Source organism: Condylura cristata, unplaced genomic scaffold (genome assembly GCF_000260355.1).
Source record: "Condylura cristata isolate star-nosed mole 26May11 unplaced genomic scaffold, ConCri1.0 scaffold00004, whole genome shotgun sequence".
Classification (NCBI taxonomy): Eukaryota; Metazoa; Chordata; class Mammalia; order Eulipotyphla; family Talpidae; genus Condylura; species Condylura cristata.
Window position 1 is genome coordinate 31,626,778 of NW_004567105.1, and position 25,323 is coordinate 31,652,100.

Consider the following 25,323-nt stretch of genomic DNA (forward strand, 5'->3'; position numbering starts at 1 on the left):
ACCAGAAACATTTTACGAGAGGGGAGAGGAGAATGGGATCAAAACTAGGGCGGGAAGAGCACACTGGACTATGGTGATGGCACTGGGTGAAGTGGTGGTGGGAAGTCCTCCGGGATTACAACTGAGATGATAAAATGCACAAAATGAAGAATGATGTAAAAAATAAAAATAAATTGATTTTAAAATAGAGTTAGGGCCCTCCCTGGTGGCGCAGAGAGTTAAAGCACAGCACTAAGAAGCTAAAGCCACTTTCACCAGAGTTGCATCCCCGCCTGGCCCGGAGGAGATCCACCTGGCGCGGCAGACCCCTCCTGACTCGCCCGCTGCTCCCCTCTGCAGTGTGCTTCATCCATCTGCCTGTTCTGCTCCCCACTTTGTCTCTGGTGAATCTCATCACCCCTACACCTCTGGCCTGTATCCCAGTTCTGTATGCACAAATAAATAAATCTTTACAAAAAAAAATATATAATGTTAAAAATTTTTTAAAAAAGAAAATGTGCTTTGCTTTTCTAGAGAAACAACTAGGTGGGGGTAGGAAGAGCTTTTGCCAACAGTAGGAACCCAAAAGTTGTTATTTTCATCTTACTAAAATCTGAAACAGGTGATGGGTATTTAAGGAGACTTATTGAACTCTTCCAGCTGCCAGAGGAATAGCGGTACTTCAACTCCATCCCCCCACACCCAGCCCGGCCTGTAACCCAGGGCACTGTATCTTCACAGAGCAAAACACCTTTGCACTCAGATCACTGCACTAGTTGAAGGAAAACCATGATATGTTAGCTTTTGACTTGCATTCTTACTCAAGGCTATTAAAGTAAAACTTTTTAAATCTTGAAGACCTCCCAAATGGAAAAATTAATGGGCACCAGAGATGGATGGAAGGGGTGAAGGAAAAAAGAGAAGGAGAAAGGGAGATGGCCATTCCATTCCAGGGCGTGGACTTAGAAATATCTGCAAAATATGCTTAAAAGTTAATATGCTCCAAAATGACCTCATAGCAGTGTTGAGCCTTGAGCAAGACATCCAAGGATAAGCGGAGATAAGCAGAGCAAGACATTCATTCTGTCATTAATTCAACCCATATTCATTCACACCTACTTCCTGTTGAGTGTGGTACACTTTTCTGCGAACATGGAAATGACAGAACAGACAAAATCTCCTCAGGGAATCTGAACTGCAGGGGTGGAGAGGTCAGAGTGGTGAGGCCTAGGCAAGATAACACCTGACACATGAGAACAGTTAACAAGCAGGATACTTTCAGACAGCAATGAAAATAAAGCAGTATGACAGACTGAGCAAACAGCTCCTTTGACTGGAGGCCTTTCTCAGGAAGGAGTCAGCCTGCAAGGGTGGAGCTTGCCTGAGGGAATTGGGGTGGGGAGGGGCCCCGTGTGTGGCTGCCAGGTGATGCTTCCCTGTTTGAGTAACACATCATTTCAGTGCGGCTGGAGCACCGGAGTCTGGGCAAGGGGAAGGAGAGCAGCAGGAAGCTTTTGGAAAATGACATCATATGCTTTGTATTTTTTAAAGGTCACTGGTTGCCTTGCAGAAAATGTCTATAAGGAAACAAGAATTGGAAAAGGCAGAGCAACTTGAACACTATCACCGTTGGCCAGGGGCATTCAGAAGTTTGAAGTTCTCACATCGACCAAACTAAACCATAATCATGCTTTACCCGCATGACTTCATTAATCCTCATCAAAGCCTAAGAGGTGACATTAATACTATCCCCAATTTACAGAGAAGGTATGTGGCTTATTCGGGGTCACCCAGCTCTTAAATTACACAGAGGGGATACTCTGGTTTCTCTTCAGGTCATGTCAGTCTTTCACCTTTTAAATTACAGAGGGAATCCAAGCTGGCCAGCCTGGATTCTGAGCTTGTTCTGGTCGCCAAACACCCCCTATCCAATCCCCCAACCCTATCATCAGTGCCAGCCAGAACTACAGAGAGATGGACTTGCTTCTACTACTTCACTGGACTTTGGTCAAGCTGATTGCTAAAAGAAGCAGATGGAGGAAAGAATGTTTAGTTTCTAGTGAAGCCCCTGCCGGTGTCCCATCTGCCTTACACAGCACGCATGTGCACACAGACACACATCTCCCCAGGCAGGTGGCAACAGATTCTGACCTGACGTGCTACTTGCTTTACATTGTCCACTCTCTTCTATCCCCATTTCCCGGTAGAAATAGATGGTCCACAGTTCCCAACATCTGTCCCCAGTGCCTGTCCAACCCCTACATGAACAGCAGAGATGATCCCCGCAAGGGCTGGCTTTCTCCAGCACTCCAAAGTCACACCTGTGTTTTTCAGACCCTAAGGAAATTACTCAACAAGACGAATCCATAGTGTCAGATAAAATTGTTTTCAGGAAGCCCTGCACACAGGGCAACTCTCAAATGGCTCTTACAACAAATCTCCTGCTTTTTAAAATAATCACTTTGCTCTGAATGTCTTAAACACTTGTTTATACTGCCCAACCCTGCAGGGAGCATTGTCGGGCATCCCACCCTCTGTCAAGAAGGTTCGATTTCAAACCTTGCTTCCAGTCTTTTCTAGAGTTAAATTTTGTGGTTGGAAAGGGCTGCCACAATCCTGCTCACAGAAGGAGGAGCAGCTCAGCCTCCAGGGGATACCAGAGACCTCCAAAAGCGAAGCCCTTCCTTCATCTGGATCCTCCGCCACCCCTTCCAGGCATAGTGACACCGAGGGTACTCTTCTGGCCTGCTGCCTTGCCTTTTGGCAGACACGAAAAAGCACAGGTTATGAAGATCAATCCACTGGCATCAATCCATGCTGCACCCACAGAAGGTGATAGTAGACAAGCTGATAGTAGATAGTAGTTTGAGGCAAAAATGCTATTTGTGGCCCTCCCTGGTGGCGCAGCGGGTTAAAGCACTGCCCTGAGAAACTAAAGCCACTTCCGCATGAGTTCGATCCCCACCTGCCCCGGAGGTGACCACATGGCGCGGCAGACCTCTCCTGACCCGCCCACTGCTCCCCTCAGCAGTGTACTTCGTCGATCTGCCTGTTCTGCTTCCCGCTCTGTCTCTGGTGAATCCTCTCACCTCCGCATCTCTGGGCTCTACCCAGGTTCTATTTGAATAAATAAATAAATCTTTTTTAAAAAATGCTATTTGTAAGGTCTGAGTAGGGCGAACACAGCAAGGTCCTTCCTTTGATTTCCTCCTGCCTCCCCCGTGACCTGCCATTCACCACGCCCAGTCCTCTATAAATACTCCACCCCATTCCCATCCCTTTCACCACTTTCCTCAATCCAGACGACCCATCCCTGCCCATATCTACCTTTTATCCCACAACAGTGATACACAGAGTATTCAGATAAGAGGCAAGAGGACAAAATTTGTCCATCAAGATTCTAAAAAGCAACTTTGGTCATTCCCCAAGTAATTGTCCTTCAGATTTAAACATACAGTTCCCCTGTGTCATTACAATGATCATGAAAAATTAAAGCAGAAATGTTGGTGGACTTTCCAAAGAAGGTGGAAAAGCATTCTTTCCCAATTGCTAAGGATAATTTTGTCTTGGAAATTCACTGCAAATTAATTTGGATTTCAAATCTAATGTTGGTGCTTAGCATCTTAGCCAGTTCAGAATTACATGAGAAGGTATATTTTCCCAGAAATGTTTCTGATCACTAATGAACAGTTGTTTCATTCATTTATTCAACCTTGATTTAATGTCCACTATGTGCCCACAAAAATCAGAGATGAGTTCATTCACCATCCGCTGAGAAAGGTAAGAAAGTCAGCAATATCAGTACAGGGTATTAAGTATTAGGATGGATGTGAATGTTTATGCAATGGGATATTGGCCAGAGATGGTCAAGGACTTCCTGCAAGTAACACTTGAGTGGAAACTTTAAGAATTAATAGAGGACAGTAAAACAACAACAAAACCATTCTAGAAACAGAAAAGAGCATGTAACAAATGAATGAAGTAATCAACAGCGGGAATTTCGGGAAATGTGTGAGCTATGTGGTCAGAGCCAGGAGGTGGAAGAACGTGACAGAGCCTGAGAGCGCTGCCCCCCTCACCCCGCCCCCACTGCAAGCTGTACTTTGAGATCAACCACCAGAGCTATTATGTGTTATGTCTCTGTGTCTCTTTACTCAAGTCTCCTTTTGGGTAGAAATTGCTTCTCTTTGTCCAGATCCTAACCACAGAGAACATCATAGTTATTTAACAAATACTGTATTTTTTAGATGAGTAATAAAATTTGAATGAACAACTATGATAATAGGTGGGAGATGTGTCCAGGAAAACTGGCAGACACCAGATCCAGAAGGTTCATGGTGTCAAGGTAAGGGCTGTCTTGAAAATTGCAGCACCATTGAAATTTTTTCTCAGGGAGATGACATGATCAGGCATATAGGTTTGAAGTCATTTGACCTGTTGTGGCAAGACCAGACTGAGCTCAGCAACACCGAGCAAAGTGACTGGTTAAGGGCACTGCCAACATTAGTCCTCCAATAGAGCATCCAGGCACCTGTTGTTTTGCACCAAAACCAGGCGCCAGAGACACAAAAACAAAGCAGCCTTAGTTGTTCAGTTCTTGGTTCTACAGTTAAACCTGTGGTGAACTCCGGTAAGATACTTCCCTGCTGTGAAACTTGAGAAGCTTATCTAGCCCTCTATGCTTCATTTTCCTTATTTATAAAATGAGGATAATAAGAGCATCTACTTCATAGACTTGTTATGAGAATTAAGTGAGACAAATTATATTAAGGGCTTAGCATAGTTCCCAGTTCAATAAGTACTACCCCTTGTCATTATCATCCGTTTCTTTTTTTGGACAAAGATTTTATTTACTTTTGCACACAAGAACTGGGGTATAGGTCAGAGATGTGGGGTGACAGGATTCTCCAAAGACAGAGTGGAGAACAGAACAGGTGGATTAACTAAAAGTCACTGCTAAGGGGAGCAGCGGGCGGGACAGGAGAGGTCTGCCGTGCCACGTAGGTCAGCTCCCTGGCTGGGAATCAAACTCATACTGCAATGGCTGCGGACAGCTTGATAGTGCTGCACTTTAAGCGATTGTGCTACCAGGGAGGGCCCTACCTGTGCTCAAGAAGTACACAGCTTGTGAGAAAGGCTGACATAAAAATATACCATAGCACAAAGATGATATCTAAATGACCCAACAGGAGCAAAAGGGTATTAGGAAAAGCCCCCAGGAATAGATGAGACTGGACCTGTCAACAGGGGCAGACCCTGGGGGCCTGAATGCATGAAACTCTGATCTGGTGTAGTGCAAGTAGAGTGAGGAAGGTGGGAGAATGAACAGCCATACACATCTCTTCCCAGCTTCACAATTAGTGTCTTCATGTCAGTAGCTTAACATTGACCATCATGGAAGAAATTTCACTATGGAAACTGGCAAACGCTACACATTGGGGATTTTCCCCTTAAATAGTTGCTTGTTAAATATTTGCCAGCACACAACTGGATGTGAGTAGTTTTGAGAGGAGAACTCCACTGTATCTCATGACTGAATGGAGGGAATCTGGGTCTATCTCCACTTGCCCGTTTTAGTGGCTGGATATGAAGTTGCATAGATAGATGCCATGAGATAGGAACTAGGAGAGTTAGTTGAGAGCCTAGGAGGGAACTGGAGAAGCTCATTTGCACAGAGTCAAGTCATGTCATTCCCATTTTCAAAATGTAGAAGAGACAAGTGAGAAAGGTGACTGTCCCCAAGAAAAATTCCACTAATGACCTGGAATCTGGGAGTCTCCCCAGATAATACTACAATGATCCAGGAAACATCTAATCTATTAATTCAAGCCGAGTCAACATGTACCATTGTTGGAGATAGTGATCCATCTAGAAGACTGCCTCTGGACTTTAACGTGATATGAATCACCTGAAATGTATGTGCCCGATAATCAAAAGATAAAATGAAAATTAACCTTTATTCAACTTGAATAAAGTAACTATTCAAGCACTTTGTGTGACAGGGTGGCAACACCCACATAGGTTTCTCTAACTGTCACAGAAGCAAAATTCTAGAAAGGATTGCTAAACTTGTGGCTACTGAACAATGAAAACAGAAGACATCAGGGTGCCTACACACACACACACACCAAAAACTAGTATGGATGAATTTCCTTTTCCTGTTCAACATTCCATGAAAATGTACATCCTGATACAGACATTTTGCAAACTACTAACAAAATATTCAATAAAAATGTAATGACATATGTGTGGTAGGCACTGCAGATACAACAATGAGTAAAACTCAATCTTATTCTCAAGGTAGAGGTGAGAGCCCCAACATGGTGAGAGAAGTCAGGCCTGGAGAGACACAGAGGAGATGGAAACAAGTGGAGGAAATACACTAGAATATGGCGACTTCATACCTGGGAAAATACTAGCTTTGAGAAAAACCTAAAACTCAGTATGAAATGACTCTGCTGTCAGGCCCTCCCTGGTGGTTGGAGGGGTTAAAGCACAGCACGGTAAAGCTCTCTGCAGCCACTGTAGCATGAGTTCGATTCCCGGCCAGGAAGCTGACCCACGTGGCACAACAGACCTCTCCTGTTGCCACCCGCTGCTCCTCTCAACAGTGTACTACAGTTAATCTACCTGTTCTGTTCCCCACTCTGTCTCAGGTGAATCCTATAACCTCCAGCCCCATACCTCTGGCCTGTATCCCAGTTCCTGTATGCATAAATAAATCTTTTTTTAAAAAATAACTGCTGTCAGCCTTCTCGATAATATTGTTTGTGGTTTGGATACGTAACAGAAAGCAAACTGACGAAGTATGCAGATGGCCTAAAGGAAGTGGACAAGGTACAATATAGTTTAAACGATTTGGGATTAGCCAAATCGGACTAAGGGGCTGACTCTGACGAGATGAAATGTAATAAGAATAAGCATTCCGTTTTATATTGACTTTTTACATTATATAAATATGAGATAGGGAAACTTGGTTTATGAGGAAGTAGATGAAAAAGACATAGGTTCTTTTAGTTACGTCATCAGAGGAAGTACTGTGAGGAAAGAGACAAGTGAAAGTAATAATAAGTCATTGAGTATAGAACTGGGATGACGAGGGCATTGTTCCTCCACGCATACCACCAATCCTGATGGCATGAGCTCCGTGCCTTACAAGAAAAGTTGACAAAGAGAATGGGTGCCCAGAAGTGAGCCAACAGCATGGGAAAAATTACAAATCAAATCACATGAGAGCTAGCCAAGGGAAGATGATGATGATGATAAAATCTTAGCAAGTACTTTTATCAAGTACTTTTTCCTGTGTTAAGAATTTACATTTACTTCCTCATTTAAACCTCACAATAATTTTATTCTATCAGATAGTGACTCCTGTTAGGCCCATTTTTCAGAATAGCAAATAGGAGTTGAAATAACTCACTCAAATAGCAAGAACAGATATCGCCCCAGGGCCCCTGGCAGTCACTGCACTAACATAATTGCACGTTCCTAAACAACCTTGCTCTTGGCAAAATGATGAAGGGAAGTAGGCAAACCGCTCAAAAGCTAACTAATACAATAACATTCCTAATAAACATATAAAGGACATGTCAAATTATTCATATTATTAAGTGCTTCAGCAACTAGAGCAATTTGCCTATTTTTAAAAGAATGTTTTTGGCCCTCCCTGGTGGCACAGCAGGTTAAAGCACAGCACTAAGAAGCTAAAGCCATTTCAGCATGAGTTCAATCCCCAGGCCTGGAGGAGATCCACATGGAGCAGCAGACCCCTCCTGACCTGCCCCCTGCTCCCCTCAGCAGTGTACTTCGTCGATCTGCCTGTTCTGTACCCCATTCTGTCTCTGGTGAATCCTCTCACCACCCTGCACCTCTGGCCTGTACCCCAGTTCTGTATGTATAAATAAATAAATCTTTTTTAAAAAAATTTAGTTAAAAAAAAAAGAATGTTTGCAAAAGAGTTAAAGATGCTGAGTTACAAAGGGAAGAGAGGAAAAATTAGAGATTATCACAGTAGGTTGAAACCAATTACATTAGACCTACCCTTCCTGAGCTCCAGGACTCTCCACCACCATGCAAACATCTTAAGCTGTTAGCAGGAAAGAAGGTGTGTGTAGCACTCTTGAGCAGGCAGCTGGCATATACAACTTTAAAATTGTGTAGATCCAAGATCGCTCAGCATTAACATCACAATGAATGTACCCTTTCCTGCTTTTCACAAACTCAAGAACCACTTGGTATAAATAATAAATGATTACTGACTGACTGAATACCTTTGAGGAGTTGCCCTTGTATAGAATTCACACAGCTTCTTGGTGAATAATCAAAAAGTAGCAAGGGTTTTAAGTAGGATGGAAAAACGGTCAGTCCATTGAATCACTTAGCGTCAGTCCTCATTAAAGTATTTCAGTGTCTTCACTGGCTTACTGTGAAATTCCTACTTCTCTTAAATAAATGATGGAAGCAAAAACTAAGCAGGATCCTCTGGCCTTAAAGGAGCCTGGGAACACATTTTCCTAGCAGTTTTGGAACCTCGTAATGGGGCTTTTTCCCTACCCTTCAACACGAGGATTAAACATTTATGTTTTGTCCATTTTCTCGTCAATAAATTACTAATGTTAATATACATTTTTAAAAAACCATGATCAATTGTATTTTAACCAATATTACTTTTAACCACAGAAAATGAACTTGGGGAACAGAAACTGGTAACTTTTTTTTAATGGTATAGGAACAAATGAAGGAATCTTTTTGTTCTTATGTCCAAGTCTTTGAAGAATTATTATTCTGGTCTGATCTATTAGAAAGTCTAATTTTTCGAAAAGCCAAAAAGGAGGAAAAAGGGAAAGAAGAAGGAAAAGGAGAAAACCAAGACATCCTAAGCAAGAAGAGCTAAGAAGACACTCACCCACTATCAGACTCAGCACCTGGAATGTAGTGTGGAATAGCAAGTCGGTGCCTCCTTAAGCCCACCCAGCAAGCACAAATTCAGGAAATGTAACAACGAAGCTGCCCAACCCGTGGCTGTCAGTGATGCCTATTCTGCCTCGGCAAAATCTTACTGTCCTGCCAAGCCAGGTGGTGCCAGCAAAGCACGGGCTGAGGACTGAGTCTACAGCCTGGTGAAAGACAGATTCATATCCTCTAAGATGTGAGAAACAAGAGCGGGAAATCCAGGTAGGAGACTCCTGCAGAGAGATCAACCTTGGAGGTGTGTTTTAATTTATCGACTCAACAAATTTGAGTTCCTGCTCTCTAGCTGCTGAACCTCCAGGAATAAATGAGATTCCCGTTGTCCACCGGAGACAGACACAGAAAAAGGAAGTGCGTGCTTTGAAAAGGTGAAGTGCAAAGTGCCATGCCATGCAGGGAGCCACCAGGAATGATGCCAAGACAGACACCTGAAGGGTGACCCACAGTTAGCCAGGTGAACCAAGGAGGAATGGGTGTTCCTGAAGCAGGAGTCATGTATGACCTGGAGTAAGAAAAGCATAAGATTTGGAAAGTACAATGCAGACCTGGGTTAAGTTCCAGTTCTACCACACTTTTCTGGGCCTGTTTCCTTACTTGGAAAAAGGAAATGGGTTTACCACCTTAGAGTGCTGGTTGTGACTAACTGTGATAACATACAGAATCCCCCTCCTGACAGATTTGTTCTTTGACCAACCTCTACACAGGCTCCTCTCTTCAGTTGGCCTACTTCCATGTTCCTCTCTACATTGTCCAAATTTAGCAAAACCTAATAAATCAGCATAAATAGGATCGCTCCCCCTATCTGATCACCCTTGATATCTTAGGAGGTTCCCCCTGGCTTTAGCAAGCATCCTGTTAGGTCAGTCAAGTCAGAATCCCCCCCACCTCCCCCTTAGTCTGGCTTGTTGGCTGTAAATTGCCACGTGCCCAGGCTGTGTTTCATGGTGAGCACAATGTCTCTTCCCCACTGAAAAATTTCTTGGGATTTCCAACCTTTGCTAATGAATTATCCATGGACAAAAACAAGAGAAGTAACTAGACGCTTTGACACCTTTCAAGGAAGTTAATGCCTCAAAGCCAACTTCCTCCAGTCCCGCCAACACATGACTGAATAACCTATTTGAGTTCTGTGGTGACCAACGTCAGAATGCAGTGTTTTTCATGTCTTTTATACCCAGCCTTTCCTCAAAGGGAACTGACAATCCCACAGAATTGGTTCTTTTACAGTGATGATGTCTCAGGACACAGGTAAAATGAAATAAATTCAGTCCCTGAACTGAAGTTGCAGTCTCCCAACTTTCAGAGTTTCTCACTTTCCTATAAAATTAGCACAAAATATTTTAGAATAGTCAAGAACTGAATAGAATACTGATGACAATATATTTCTTACAGCTTTGATTCTATCCTCAAACAAGGAACGCCCACTAAAGCCTTGGAATATATGCTATTAATATTTATTGTTGATCTTTTCTGAAAAAGGTTGAGTTCAAGACCAACATGGGAAAGCCAAACCTTTTACAATAAAAGGAAATACTCAGTACTTTGTCCTTTGTTGCTTGGCAACTAAGGGCTATAAATGGATTTTATGATCATAAAGGCTCTGGAATTAATGTGAACATGTAAAAGTTAAAGTAACTACTGGAGACAAGAGCAACTTTGAAAAAGAAGTATATGAAGATAAATAAATACATATTATATATAAGTACTATAATGCACATATACTCACTCTTGTTTCAAAATAAAGCAAGCAATTTCGTTCCTTCATATTTGCGAATATGCTAGTAAGAATCAATAACTATCATGTATTTCATCAGTTCAAAGTTTCATCATTAATGCACACAAGCCTAAAATGCAGTGTTATTGTCTCCATTTTACAGATAGAGAAAAATGAAATTCTGCACTGTTAAGTATGTCACTGGTCCAAGGTCAACTACTAAGCAGCAGAGAATCAGGATTCGAACCCAGGTTCGCCTAGATCAAGACATCAATAGCATAAAATAGGGAATCCCCAGGAAACATTTCTTGGTGCCTAATATTTGACAACATTGATCACTTTAACCCCTTGGAAATAACACTACACCCAATTATCAATTCATATGACATTCTCCTGAGAACACATTACTTCCCATTGTTATGCATGACAACTGTTTCTTATGTTGCTATTTTCAGGGAATCAAATATCAAGATATCACCTTACTGAACTATATTTGATGACCAATAGGACAAAATTGTGAGTCAAAACCTCCACAGATGCATGTTTTGCCTGGAGCACTATTACAGCACCCAATTGGTGTTTATATACCTTGTATTCTTCTCAATAGCCTTATCTTTTGAATTTCTGTAGCTGCCTGTTCTGAGAACATAAACCATTCCCCCTTTTGCCATTCACAATTCATCTTACGGCACAGGAACTAGGCACAGGAACTTTCCAGACAGCACTAACATACTAACCACTCACTCCAGAGTAATTCCATTTAATTGTCACTGTCACTCGCACACACACACACACACACACACACACACATCACACACACATCCTAGTTGTTTTCATAGGAGCCATAAAGTTCCACTCTAACTCTGCAGATGTTCTCTTGCTTCCTGTTAGAAGACATGGTGTGCACTGCCAAGAACATAAACCTCAGGGAGAGACAGGCTTCTGTCCAACTCCAAGCTCGGATACACAAAAAATTTGTTATCTTAGGAAAGTCACAAACAGCTGAATCTGTTTTCTTATCTCTAACATGCTGATAACATCCTCCCGTTTATTTTATTGTGCAAATTAAGAATTAATTACAGCTCAAGGTCTTAGTTCAATGTCTAACATCAAGCCAAGCATCACTTACATAGCATTGGTTTCCTTACTGATCATTAGCTACTATAGCTAGAAAGACAACCTTTGTTCATTATAGAATACTGACAATATCGCCTGAACAATTCCGCTCCATTAGGCACTATGTAAATTTCTTCACATACCTCACCTTTCTTAATTCTCACTCCCTTCCTAAAAGGTGAAACCTATTTCACTGATAGATGATGAAACAATGTCAGAGAGTGCCAGTCATTTGCCAAGGCAGCATCTTAAGTGGGTGGTGAGGTGGGAATTGACAATCTGATTGCAGCACCTGTGCTCTAATTGCTGTGTCACTCACACCACAGTGCAGGCTGGTGGCAGGAGCTCAGTTTGATATGTGTATTCGTAATGGTGCTCAATTTCCACTACGAACATGGGTGGCCTGTGAAATGTGACCAGTATGCAATCATAAGACAACTCCAAAGTCATTCCTACAGCCTCGGGTCTATTATCTTGACTGAATTATTGATGCCTGGACAATTCAGGTTCAGATCTGCAGCTTCTACTACTCTGCTTGACTCCTACATATCCGATAGACTTCAAATACTGATTCCAATTCAGTTCACGGCCTGGTCTGAGGTAGACCCTACACCTCTCACTTAGGGACTAGTGTTTTCATTCTCTTCATCCCTTGTCAGCATCTCTGTCATGATTCCTACTAAGAACCACATGAACGCCATTCCTTTCCACTAGTAAAAAGTTCTCTTTAGGGGTCACAGAGTTACATATGCGAGAAAGCTCACTACTGAGTCACAGACCCAAGGATAGCCTGTGACTTCCTCCCCCGTGTGAACTCTAACAGTAAAATGTCGACAAAGAAAAGAACACAAGTTGAGTTTTTGGTGTGATGTAATTACCAAAATTACACCTGTTTTTCCAACAGAAGTTTTGGTGAAGAATCACATTTGCTTAACTCATATTTAATGAACAGTTTTTGAGTAAATGCTGCATGCAGGACATTAAACTTGCAAAGACGAATAAGACAAAGTCAAGTCTTGATCTGAAGATGCTGACTATTTTCTGTTGGAGATAGACACGTAAGCACACAAATGCAACTTTGGGGTGAATGGTGTACTTCCAGAGGTATGAACAAAGTTCAGGAGAAACATGGAGAATTCTGCTTTCAACTTTATCCAGGAAAGTTTGCTGGCTGAAGAAGTTGGAAAACATACTCTAGGCAGAAAGCACAAAGACTTGGCACAGTCAAAAGCTTGGGTTATGAAAGAGCTGCATGTATTAAAGAAAGCATGAAAGGCTCAGTATAGCAGAGTTAATCGATAATATAACAACAGTGATAATGTCAAACACATCCATTGTTGATGGATTCTTCTGGATCTCGTGGCTACTGACTCATGTAACCTTCACAATCATCCTATTAGCTAAGTGTCAGAATTTTTTTTTAAGATTTATTTATTTATTTATGCATACAGAACTGGGGCTTAGGCCAGAGACATAGGGGTGGTGAGAGGTTTCACCAGATACAGAGTGGGGAGCAGAACAGGCAGATCGACCAAGTACACTGCTGAGGGGAGCAGCGGGTGGGTCAGGAGAGGTCTGCCATGCCATGTGGATCTCCTCCGGGGCAGGCAGGGATCGAACTCATGCAGAAATGCTTTAGATTTTTAGTGCTGTGCTTTAACCCGCTGCGCCACCAGGGAGGGCCCCTAAGTGCCAGTATTATTTCAGTTTTATAGATACAGAACTGAAGCACAAAGAGATTAAGTAACTTGCTCACATCACATGGTTAACAAAGGTAGAACCAAAATTAGAACCGTGACTTGGGAGCACCCTATTAACCACATCAAACTACCTTTCACAGATTGTGAGTATGAGGAAGTGCTGTGTGTGGAATAGTGTCACCTCAAAATGCATGCGCTGCTGATATTTGGAAGCACTAGATTTAGATGAGGTCATATGGGTAGCTCCCTCACAAAGGGGTTAGTATCACTGTAAGAAGAGACATCAGAGAACTGTGTGTCGGTCTATCTGTCTTTCTCTATCACAGTGAGTTGGCAGCTGTTGCCAAGCTAATAAGAGAGTCCTCACTAAGGAGCCAAATTTGCTGATACCTTGATCTTCAATTTCCCAAACTCCAGGATTATAAGAAAATAAACTGTTACTTAGGCAACTGGAGTCCTGTTTAAATATGTGTTATGGCTGCTGGAGAAGACTATTGTCGGGAGTCCCCAGAAATAAGGGTGCCTGAATGCTACACTGGGATCATGCCACTAAGCTCCACCAATGAGATTCAACAAAAATATTTAAGCAATGGTATTTGTACAGAACAATGACAAAGTAGAAAGTAGTCAGCACCCTGACTTCTCTCCCTAAAGAAGTTAGAAGGAGCTTGCAAAAGATGACCATTTGAACTGAATGAAGGTTCAGATGAGGCTGAAGCAACAGAAGTTGGTTAAAAAAAAAAAAGTAACTGTAGAGTTGTCATGAAGGTGGACACCCCCGTTTCTAGTTTGGGGAGTTTGTTGTTGCCAACAAAGAAGGTTTGTTGGAAAGTTGGAGTGAGTGAAGTTGCATCAGGAAGGGAGGAATCATGATGACCATTCAGTCTATCCTCACTCATTGGGGAAAAGAAGCAGAGTATTTTGAATGTGCTGCTTTGGTAAAACTGAGGGACACCCAGATGGATGTACATTAAGCAAGTATACATAGAGAGTTAGGGCTTGGAACATATTGATCTATGAGAATAAAGGAAGCAAGTCAGGATAATATTTTCATATTCAAATAAGAGTTTCTGAAACAGGACCCTGGGCAGACAAAGAGGAGGCGGACTACATAATTATGTTATATTATGGAGAGACTGAATAAGAATGAACAATGAAGATGACATGGAATCAAACAGGAGTTTCCATGGGAGCTGGTGACTTATCCCAGATAAGGCTAACAATCTAACTTAGCAATTAGAAATTCCAGAAGCACAAATCTCCGCAGGTGACAGATTAAATCAGGTTGAAAACAGGTATGATGTGAAGAATGATGATAGACTGGGTATTTTTCAAGAGTTTGGTGAAGAAAAGAAGAGAAAGATGGGTGAAAGTCCAAGAAAAAAGAGGCAGGGAATAGATACTAATCTTCTGGCTGACCCACCAATATGTAAATTTTGCTATTATTGCCCTCTCCTTTTTCTCATATCAATGTTGGCCCCTGCCTGGTGGTGCAACAGGTTAGGACACAGCACTACAAGCTAGCCACAGCCACCTCAGTGCAAGTTCAATCCCGGTCCTCGGAGGTGACCCACGTGGCGCAACAGAACCTCTCCTGACCTGCCTGCTGCTCCCCTCAATGGTGTACTTCATAGAGCTGCCTGTTCTGCTCTCCATTCTGTATCTGGTAAATCCTCTCACTGCCCCTACATCTCTGGCCTGTATCCCAGTTCTGTATGCATAAATAAGTAAATTTTTTTTTAGAAAAAATCAATTTTGAAGAGACCCTTTAAAATAAACTCCAGAATCATTTTACAAGGAGACTAGCTATAAATCGCCAACAAATGTTGACCCACTGCCATGGGATTCCTCCTAGTAGACTGGGCACCATCTGGATCCCTGGAAACATGTCTTCAAGCACCCCAGGTATAGCCCTCAGAGAGACAAGGAAGTCCAGCAAAGAAAATAATCACCTTTTCTAGGTCAGGTCAACCACTCAGAGAGAAGCACCTGTTTTTCTATATCCATCAGTAAAACTGGGCAGAGATTTTAAGAAATCACTCTCTTTTGGGTTAGCATATTGGCTTTGGTATGTGGTTACGGATTCTGTTGCAACCCAGAAATTAAGATAAAACAGCAATTTTCAAAAAAATGTTAATAATATGTCAAAACGACATAACAGAACGAAGAAGCTAGAATCACCCTCCCTTGAAAATAACTGGAAAAAAAACATTGATAAGTGCGCCTAGAAAAATCCAGAGGCTTCAAACCTGCTATACAGTCCCAGGAGATCCCCAGGGGCACAAGCAACTAAGGTTGGTGGCTGCTGAAGAGAAAGAATCGGCACTGGTGAGGCGTGGGGTCCATTTCCCAAGCCACAACGGGGAACCCAGGACTTTGTGAAATTCCTCTGGAGGAACGTCCCTTTTTTTATTATTATTTATTTAGACACAACTGGGGTACAGGCAGGGGTGGTGAGAGGACTCACCAGAGATAGAGTGGGGAGCAGAACAGGCAGATCGACGAAGTACACTGCTGAGGGGAGCAGCGGGCGGGTCAGGAGAGGTCTGCCACGCCATGTGGTCACCTCCGGGGCAGGCGGGGATGGAACTCATGCAGAAATGGCTTTAGCTTCCTAGTGCTGCGCCCTGAAGGAATGTTCTTAACATGAGAATGGGCCTCACCGGTCCCAGGGTTGTGGGAGCTGGGCAGACTCCAACCCCAGAAACCAGGAGCCAACGCAATTGGGACCGTGATCCACTGAAGGCCTCGTCTCCCCTACTAGAAAAGATCAAATAAAAGCCAGATGAAGCCAGGCAGGACTCCATAAGAAGGCCTGTCTTGGAAAGAAGCACTTTGGAGTGAACTCACCATTCCACCAGGAAGGCAAACCAAGGGCGCCTACGCTTCCCAGCCCTGCAGAAGCGGCAGCTGAGGCAAGCGAGCAGCGGTGCCATTTTCGTTGCCAGCGTGAAAAAAAAGTGCACAAGCAGGCCCGCTACGCACGCAGCGCTGCTCAGAGTCAGAAGCAAGCAATTCCCTGACAGCGAACCCAGACACCAGGATATTACAGGTTTTGAGAGCCACGTGATTTTGTGGTTACCACTCAGCTCTGCCATCATAGCATCAAAGTAGCCATAGATAATCTATCAATGGCTGGGTGTATTCCCACAAAATTTTACTTCCAAAACAAGCTGCAAGCCAGATTTTATTATCCTGTGGGTCATAGTTTGAAGATGACTGTTCAAGATAAATAAAAACTCCATTATTGGAGCTTCCATATGACCCAGTAATCCCACTTCTAGGTATCTACCCCAAAGACACAATAACACTGATTCAAAAAGACACTTGCACCTCCACGTTTATTGCTGCTATATTTATATTAGGAAAGACAGGGAATCAACCCAGATGCCCAAAAGTAGATAATTGGATTAAAAAGATGTGGTACATATACACAATGGAATATTACTCAGCAATCAAAAAGATAAACACATGCCTTTTGCAGCAACATGGATGGACCTGGAAGGGATCATGCTTAGTGAAATAAGCCAGAAAGAAAAGGAAAAATACCGGATGGCTCAGCTCATAGCAGGAGCATAAAGGACCAGGGGGAAAAATAATAATAATAATGATACCAGAGACATTTTACACTATGGCAGCGCTTATTTTTATTTTGATTTTACTCTTTTCCTCCCAGACTTGTCTGGCCATTTCTGACCCTTTTCTATGTGTCCCAGCCAGAAGGTGCTTTAGGCTTGTCATGGGCTTTTAGGCCTTGCTTTGGGTCAATCCCGTTTGGGTAGACTTTGACCCACAAGAAGATGGATAACTTTGGGTGTTTGATTTAGAAACTATATTCTTTGTCTTTTCAGTATTGCACACTCATTGTACTAAAGTTCCGTCCATTAAAGGTCTTATATGTTTTGTCTTGATGTGGCAGATGGCAGAACCTCTTTAGAGCAGGCAGGCTTGGGGGCTTGGTGGCGCCCTCTTCCCTACCCTGTAACATAACTAGCTACCAATATCAGCTAGAAATGCTCAGATAATCATAAGATGTTTGCACAATCTGGCTATTTTTCCTGTCCTTGGCATGTCCTTTTTTTTTTTTTTTTTTCTTAAGGGATTTTACTTACTTATTCATACAGAACTGGGGTACAGGCCAGAGGTGCAGAGGGTGAGACAGGAGAGGTTTACTGTGCCATGTAGCTCACCACCCTGGTGAGGTATGGAACGCGTGCTGAAGTGGCTACAGCTAGCTTTGTAGTGCTTTGTAGTGCTGCACTTTAACCTGTAGTGCCAGCAGGGAGGGCCTGTTATGTTCTTGTTCCCAGTTTCCTGGCAAGTACATGCTATCAACGCACAATAGCACAAGCAGCCTCTCCAATAAACAGGGGGCTCCTGCTTCTGTGGGGTAATTTCAGAGAAGCAAGGGTGCATCAAGATGTTTGAAATCCCACCATTAGAGATCAACCAAACCCGCCTTTCTGGAAGATAGCCTTTCTGATTCATTTGATCCAAACAGCTTCATGTTCTGTGGAAACATGTTGAATATAAGTTTGAATACATGGAGCTGTGAGGTGGCATCAGATCATTGTCATCTGTACCTTCTGTGCAAGCTCAGGTTATATTGGTTGTATTTATTTACTGAATGCAGAGGGCCTAATGGTGCCAATTTTCTAAGATGGTAAGAAAGTAGTGGTCCCAAAGTGAAAATTAAAAAAATAAAGAATTAAGAGACTAAACCAAGGCCAAATATACCCTTTACCTGTAACATAGATTTGCCTAGTACCAGCCCTGGCACCAGGGAAGTTCTGCCCTCTACATTGTATTTAGCAGTTCGGTTTCTCTAAGACAATGAAACATACAAATTGCATAAAATCTGATTAAGTCAGAAGGATTTGCTGGAGGCTTCATTTTCTACAGAAAACATTTGGCAGTCTTTTTCATCTACATCAACATCTTTTATATTCTTTTTCTATATTCTTTTACAGGTTTTATATGACAAAGTACAAAGCAATTGAAATCTCCATCCTCCTACACTAAGAGATACTAATACTTGAAGTTATTATGTATGTGCATGTATGTATATGTATTATTTGTGTGCATGATGTATATACATTGTTTTCAAGTCAGCGCTAGTAAACTTTGCTCTAAAAATATGTATATTCAACTATACTATATATAACAACTTGTAAACCATTTTCCCTGTTAAATCATCTTTTCTTATCATTTTAATATCTACAGAATATTCCAGTAGTTAGAAAATAATAATTTATTTAACTAATCCACCACTATCAGAAATTTAGGAGGTAACTAATTTTTATTTATTATAAATAAAATAATATCCCTCTTTTGTGACATTTGTGTATAGTGGTAGCAATGGTGCAGAAAAAGTCAAACATTTCACACGGTATCTGAGTTCACAGAGGATCCTGAGATCTCTAGAGAGCCTGACCCACCTCTTTGCCTGCCTGCCTGCTGCATCAGTGACAGAGAGTAGTTTAGATTAGAACTAGAGGACCCTCCCTGGTGGTGCAATGAGTTAAAGTACAGCACTATGAAGCACTATCCACAGCCACTGCAGCCTGAGTTCGATTCCCAGTCAGGGTAGTGACCCACATGGTGCAGCAGACCTCTCCTGACCTGCCCACTACTCCCCTCAGCAGTGCATTTCAGTAGATCAGCTTATTTTGCTCCCCACTCTATCTCTGATGAATCCTCTCACATCCTCGCACCTCTGGCCTGTACCCTAGTTCTATCTGCATAAATAAGCAAATCTTTAAAAAAAAAAAATTAGAACTAGAACTGCCAGCTTTCTGGAACCACCCTTTGTTTCCTAACATTTTACTGAAAGCATAACATCGTAGATATAAATTTTTTAAATTAATTTTTTTAAATAATAACTAATATCACCATGAGCTTTAATGTTTAAGGCCATTTAGCACAAAATAGTATTGTTAATCCAGATACTTTTTGTATATGGAAGTGTCCAAAAGGAAAATACATTATTTAGGACTTAGTTTCTTAATATGAAATATCAATAGAAATAGAGAAAAAGAGCTCTCCATGGGTAACAAATTGTCATACTGTTCTATATTTTCAAGCCTTTATTCTGTATATTAGCTTGCTTTTAATGAGAAGCTGACATGTCACCAGGACCACAACGTGCAGCAACGGCTTTCCTCATTAGAAATCCATGTCTAGTTTGAAGCATTTATTCAAAGAAATGTTTGAGAAAAGAAATCACTGTCATCCCAGGGAAAGGTTTCAAAGCCTTACAGGCTACCACTACAGGACTTGGTACACAGTAAATAATAGATTTCACCGAATATGAAAGGTAATAAAAAAAAGTTATCTCTGTGATCTTAGGGGGAAGGAGTAACTTAATATGGTGCCTCCATTTTTTATTTCTGAAGTATATATACCACCCTTCCACGTATTCATTCAAAGATAATGTAAGAAAAGCATTGACAATATTTTTCTCTTTCCATGGGAAAATGACTCCCCCTTCATGAAAAAGGCTTCAGGAGCAAGAGAGTTCGGTTTTAGACTAAGAAAGATGGTATGAGAATGAGATAGTGTAAAAAGATACACAGCGAACTTGTTGAAAAAACATTCCCAGAGACTCGGAAAATAGTATAAACAAGGACAGATTCGGCTTCCAGGTATAACAGCATCTCCAAATCCAGCAGTTATAATAATTAATCCAGACTAATTATTCCAGCCTCTGCTGGGAAGCGTTTGCTTTTGTAAAACGAACAGGTGGTTTTTCTAAAATACAGCAGACGTCACTGTCACTTGGAGCTCCAAGTGGAGCTATTTACTACTGGAATTGAAAGTCACATAGGATATCAAACCAAGCAGGGACAAGAGAATAGCATAAGTGTCCCCAGTGTGTACCAGCAACCCCAGCAGATGCTCCAGTCCAATCGCTGTCAGAGACAGAACGCTCTACATTGAGATAACACGATGGTGTTGCTGGTCTTACACTCCGTCTGGCCATCTGTCAAAATGCTCATCACAGACACTTTTGTCTTATATTGACTCCTTCCGAGTCAATCTCACTTATCTCACTATTTTTTTGGTAAAACTATTCTTTCATGCTTGGCACTGTCTGGTTTGGGGTCAATTCCATTCAAACTTCTAAACACCTAGTTTTTAACAGAAATGCCAAAAGCATTCTTCGCCATGCTAACTGTCCTTTAGATTCTGTGAATGGGGAGGTCTCTTCTGCCCTCCACTACTCTTCTCGTACTCTCTCTTGGGAAACAGCTTGAAACGTGAAGCTGCCGCCAGGACACCCTTCAGGCGGAAGACTTGAGTGTGGCTAAACGATAAGGAGCCGAAGCCACAGTGATATGGATTCGCCCAATAGTAACCTTAGAAGTGCCAGAGAGGACAAGCCCTTGCTGATATTTACACTGACATTTTCAACAGAGCCACCATCCTCCTATCAGCCCAAATAAATAGGAAAATCTGTACTGCCATTTTCAGGCTTCGGAGGGAAGAAATCTGTGTAATCATGCTTCTCCATGGGAAAAATATTAAATTCAGGAAAAAAATCATTATTCAGTTTACACATGTTTAACATGTTATAAAAACAAAGCTGAGGAAGTGAGAAAGAGGTGTAAGTTCTTTTGCTGATTTAAGCGGTTTTGTATTAATTATACTAAAACTGTTTTTAAAAACAGTTTTAGTATAATTAATACAGTTACTTTTTTGTGCTATATTCAAGGCATTTAGAGATTTAAAAGTTTTAAACGAGACTAGAAGAATAAAATCTAGCACAAGATACGGCCCCGTAATAGTGACATAGATGTACTGAACCCTCCTTTCGCCTCCCCACACCTTAAATCTTTCAACAACCAAGTTATAAAATGGAATTATTTTAGTAAGTCATCATCTGCATTTGTTTTTGCTACCAATGCAACAAAAAAGCCTCCACTTCTGATTTCCAATGAATCAGTATGACAGAATTTTTCTCCCCAGACCAAGTTTCGTTGCATTTCAAAAAGGGGAAACAATGATACCCAGAGTCCATTTCTTAGAAGCTATAACTTTCATGTTGGAAACTGGTTTCTTACCTTCGAAGAACTGCTGCAGGGCCTCCTTTTCACCTACCACATCCATGCTGTTGGGGTCCTAAGAATATTTCCTCATAGAACAAGGGTTCTCAGACCTCAGCAAGGAAGAGCTGTTCTTGAAGCCTACGAATGCTCTTGAAAAATCTTCATTTTCTTTTTATTGGAGTGAAGCATGTCTTTAGTCATCGGATTGTTCCCAGAAAAGATGGTTAAGTTCTTGAATATGATATTAAACCAGAAGGATATGCAAACGTGCAGTTGAAAAAGTTCATATAAAGGGAAGTGGTAGCAAATCCATCTATCTTTCTGTAGGAAACTGTTTCTACTCTGCCTCTTGTCTTTGTTTTAAAGACCTTTGCCCTTGGTGACACATGTAATTACATAAATGGGCAATAAATACATAGTCTTATCTCTTATTTGTCCTTTTACACCAATATATTTATATCTCTGTTTCTATCAACCAAATAGATTTAGCTACAGGCAAGCAAAATTCAAGTTTGGGGGTGATTTTCTTATAAAAAGGGGACCTAACTCAATAGCATCCGTTTTATAGATAGTTAAAAATAGCCGAAGATTTAAACAGGTCTGTGACAAGGAAAAGTTAGGATTTGCTAAATATTCCCAAATTTGTTCATAGCAAAAATTTACATTATTTTTATACCCATAGTCTGTTCCCTCTAGAGTTTAATACCTTTAAAGGTATAAACCAGGTCCTCCCTGGTGGCAGAATGGGTTAGGATGCAGCACTGCAAGCTAGCCACAGCTGCTTCAGTGAGAGTTTGATCCCTGCCCCGGAGTTGATCCACATGGCACAGCAGACCTCTCCTGACCCACCCGCTGCTCCCCTCAGCAGTGTACTTCATGGATCTGCCTGTTCTACTTCCCACTCTGTCTCTGGTGAATTGTCTGGCCTGTACCCCAGTTCTGTATGCATAAATAAATAAATCTTAAAGGAAAAAAAAAAAGGTATAAACCAGAGGCCCTCCCTGGTGGTGCAAGGGTGTTAAAACACAGCACTATGAAGCTATCCGCAGCCACTGCAGTTTGATCCCCAGCCAGGGAGGTGACCCACATGGCACGGCAGACCTCTCCTGTCTCCCATGCTGTTCCCCTCAGCAGTTTATTTTAGTCAATCTGCCTATTCTGTTCCACACTCTGTCTCTGCTGAATCATCTTACCCCCTTGTAAGTTCTTGTATGCATAAATAAATCTTAAAGAAAAAAATGTATAAACCAGAAAATGTGAGGCATCTACCCAGTGAGGGACAAAATCACATTTCTGATTTAGCAACTCTCACAGTCAAGTGAGGACTCACTCTTAGCTGGTCATACTAAATATCAATACCCAAATAAATTCTTTCCTTTCAATATTTAACTATTAATAGCTATTCATTTTGAAATAAGTATTTAATAATAATTACTTAATTAATAATAATTGCAATTATTATTGCATCATAGCCTAAGAAGAATATAGTCAATTACACAAATTCTTTCAAAGCTTTCCTTTTTTCCTTTTCTCCACTTTTTTTATTTTGAAAAAAAAAAATATTTAACTACAGGAAAACTGAAAGAATAGTATACCATAAAATATCTTTATACTCTTCATGTTGATTTCCTAATTGCTAATATTTTCCCACTTTGGCTTTCTTTTATATTGTTTGACACATTTCAAAATAAGTTGTGGGCCCTCCCTGAAGGGTTGGAGCGCTGTACTGAGAAGCTAAGCCAAGCCATGGCTGCTTCAGTGCGAGTTCTATCCCCGCCCCAGAGATGACCCACACGGCGCAGCAGACCTCTCCTGTCTTGAAGCTCCACTCAGCAGTGTACTTTGTAAATCTGCCTTTTCTGTTCTCCACTCTATGGTAAATCCTCTCGCCATCCCTACATCTCTGGCTGTACTCCATTTTTGTATGCATAAATAAATAAATCTTTAAAAATAATAAAAAATTTAAAAAGGTGTGTTGCTATAAAAACCACAAGGAGACACTGCTTCACAACCTGTGAGGATGGCCCTTGTTAAAAAAAAAAAAAACTCTGGTAAGAATGTGATGAAAATGTAATCCTCTCACACTACTAGCAGAAATGTAGACTTGTCCAATCCCTGTGGAAAAAATCATGAGGTTGCTCAAATATTAAACAATTATCTACCATATTAAGTCAGCAACTTCTTCCTAGAGCAGATTAGCCTGAGCAACGCAAAAACACCAGTAGAAGGAGCATGTACACACACAGGTTCAGTGCAGCCCTATTACAACAGTCAAGTATGGAAACTACCCAACACCCAAAAACAGATGAGAGGGTCAGAAAGATGTGGTACACATACAACGGAATACCGCTCCGCTATTAAAAAAGACAAACTCGGCCCTCCCTGGTGGCGCAGCGGGCTAAAGCACAGCACTGAGAAGCTAAAGCTGCTTCCGCATGAGTTCGATTCCCACTTGCCCTGAAGGTGACCACATGGCACATCAGACCTCTCCTGACTCGCCCACTGCTCCCCTCAGCAGTGTACTTCGTGGATCTGCCTGTTCTGTTCCCCACTCTGTCTCTGGTGAAGCCTCTTGCCGCCCCTGAGTCTCTGGCCTGTACCCCAGTTCTGTATGCAAAAATAAATCTTTAAATATATATAATATATATATATTATATATATATATAAACTCTTGCATTTGCAACAATATGGATGGAACTGGAGGGGGTTACCCCCAGCAAAGTAAGACAGCAGGAGAAAGACAGTACCAGATGGTATAACTTACATGTGGAACGTAGAGAAACAAAATAAAAGGTCATATAACGCCAAACTACTAGCACACCCTAGAAATCTGTTGGTAAAACTGAGGAAGGGGTGAGCAAGAACAAAGGGGGGAGGAAACAAAAAGGAAGTGGTGAGGAATCTGGGTGCTGGGGGGGTGGTGTAGTATACCTGAAGGGGAGATCTAGCCCTCTAATCACAGTGTTGTAACCAAAATTACCCCAATTAAAAAAAATTACAATAGGAAATAAAAATTGCTAATACTTTGCATTTTGCATTTTGCATGTCTCTTAACAAAGACATGCTTCCACATAAATGCACTATTAAAAGCATTAGGCTGACATGTAATATTAATTTAATACAAATATCTCATACATAATTTCACTACTGTCCCCAAAATAACTTTTGTCCCTGTTTGTAATCAAGGATCTAATGAATGTTCATGCATTGACTTTGGTTATGGTTTTGCTTATTTGATTGTTTATTTTTAGGATAGCATACTCTCCGTGTCATTTTGGTTGGATGGCTTGTTATCTATGATAACACATTTTTTAATAATCTAGGTCTACTGTCTTATAGAAGTCTCACATTCTGAATTGTCGGCTCCATTAGTGTTAGAATGAGTATAAGCTATGTGATATATACATCTTGATGAGTATGTTGAACTTTACACACATTTTACCTGCTACACAAAAATGTAACATTCTTATAAAATCATTCACAAACTGAGATGTTGTTAATTATTGTAATTAACATTAATTTATATGGAAAAAATTAGTGTTTCCAGCCCCCAAAATAACTTACAAATCGTACCTAATAACGCATACCTTTGAAATGGCACTAACATATAGTAAAAGCAGCAATCATATGACAAATAACATTACTAAAGAGTATTAAAGAGGGCTTCCCTGGTGTCACAAGGGGTTAAGTGTTAGCGTTAGAAAGCTATTGCCAGCCATTATAGCACTGAGTCCCACCAGGGACTTGACTCACATGGGAGGCAGACCTCTCCTGGCCCCGCCCGCTGCTCCCCTCA

At 41.4% G+C, this 25,323-nt stretch overlaps 1 protein-coding gene across 1 annotated transcript in view; it reads right to left on the minus strand.

The window, feature by feature from the left end:
- MYRFL (myelin regulatory factor-like) overlaps window positions 1-21,588 on the minus strand; it is a 100,436-nt gene extending 78,848 nt beyond the window's left edge. Inside the window, exon 1 of the mRNA XM_012735147.1 lies at window positions 21,543-21,588. Coding sequence (XP_012590601.1) covers window positions 21,543-21,588 — 46 coding nt within the window. The remainder of the gene's footprint in view (window positions 1-21,542) is intronic.
- Window positions 21,589-25,323: the final 3,735 nt, after the last annotated feature.